The sequence below is a fragment of the Manacus vitellinus genome, unplaced genomic scaffold (assembly GCF_001715985.3).
Source record: "Manacus vitellinus isolate BGI_N305 unplaced genomic scaffold, ASM171598v3 scaffold_3244_pilon, whole genome shotgun sequence".
Lineage (NCBI taxonomy): Eukaryota > Metazoa > Chordata > Aves > Passeriformes > Pipridae > Manacus > Manacus vitellinus.
The window spans coordinates 1-1,029 of NW_021940412.1; the positions used below are offsets into that span (position 1 = coordinate 1).

At 64.6% G+C, this 1,029-nt stretch overlaps 1 protein-coding gene across 1 annotated transcript; it reads right to left on the reverse strand.

The window, feature by feature from the left end:
• Positions 1-5: 5 nt before the first annotated feature.
• On the reverse strand, positions 6-1,025 carry LOC115307613 (fibroblast growth factor 17; the record flags this gene model as incomplete). Its single annotated transcript, XM_029961227.1, has 2 exons — positions 6-230; positions 918-1,025. Coding segments are annotated over 2 exons (333 nt in total), but the record flags the coding sequence as incomplete, so codon positions are not given.
• Between the last annotated feature and the right edge of the window lie 4 nt (positions 1,026-1,029).

Here is a 1,029-nt window from a genome sequence, read left to right on the forward strand (position 1 = left end):
AACTCGAACTGCTTCTGGCGCTCGGCGTTGGGGAAGGGCAGCTGCCCCCGGTACAGGCGCTTGATGAAATGGGCCTCTCGCTGGTTCTGGCGGCTGCGGGAGGCGCGGCGGGGGCGGCCCCGGCGGGTGAAGGCCATGTACCAGCCCTCGTAGCGCGCGTTCTGGAACGCCGTGTAGTTGTTCTCCAGCACGATCTCGGTGAAGATGCAGTCCTTGCTCTTCCCGTTGGGCTGCGGCCGGGGGGGAGGAGGAGGAGGAAGAGGAGGAGGAGGAGAGAGGGCTCTGAGGGTCCGCAGGGATGGGGAGGGGTGCTTGGGGGACTCGAGAGGTGTTGGGGCTCCCCAGAGCATCCCTGGCACCCCCCCAGACTGTCTTTGTCAGCATCCAGCTCACCCCTGAAACCTCCCAAGTTTGTCTTTGTCACCCCCTGGACCATCCCTGGCACCTCCCAGACCATCTCTCTCACCCCCAGACCATCTTTCTCACCATCCTAAAAAACCTCCCAGTTCATCTGTCACCCCCAGCCCATCCCTAACACCCCCCCAGACCCTCTTTGTCACCACCCCTGCCACCCCCCAGACCCTCTTTGTCACCACCCCTGACACCCCAAAGCCCATTTTATCTCCCCAAGCCCCACCTCTGTCACCTCCCACCCCGTTCCCCAGGGATTCAACCCCGAAGCACCAGGACCAGCTCCCCGGGGGCTTCTCCTTGCAGCACCCAGGGCTGATGGAGGAAAAGGGGGGGGTCAGGCAGAGCCCCCCCAGTGCATCCACATCGCCCATGTGAGTGGGGACAGGGGGACCAGCCCGGTTGGGGATCTCAGTGGGCTCCCAGGTTGAGCTCCAGGGACTGGGGGGACACGCTGGGGGGGCCGTGGGGACACAGAGGGGGCGTGTGGGGTGTCCAGGACTCACTTTCCCGACGAGCTTTCCCCTCCTGCTCATGCAGATGTACTTCTCGCTCTCGGCCCCCTTGATGCGCACGCGGCTCCCGAACGTGTCCGTCTCCACGATGAGCTTGGCTGGG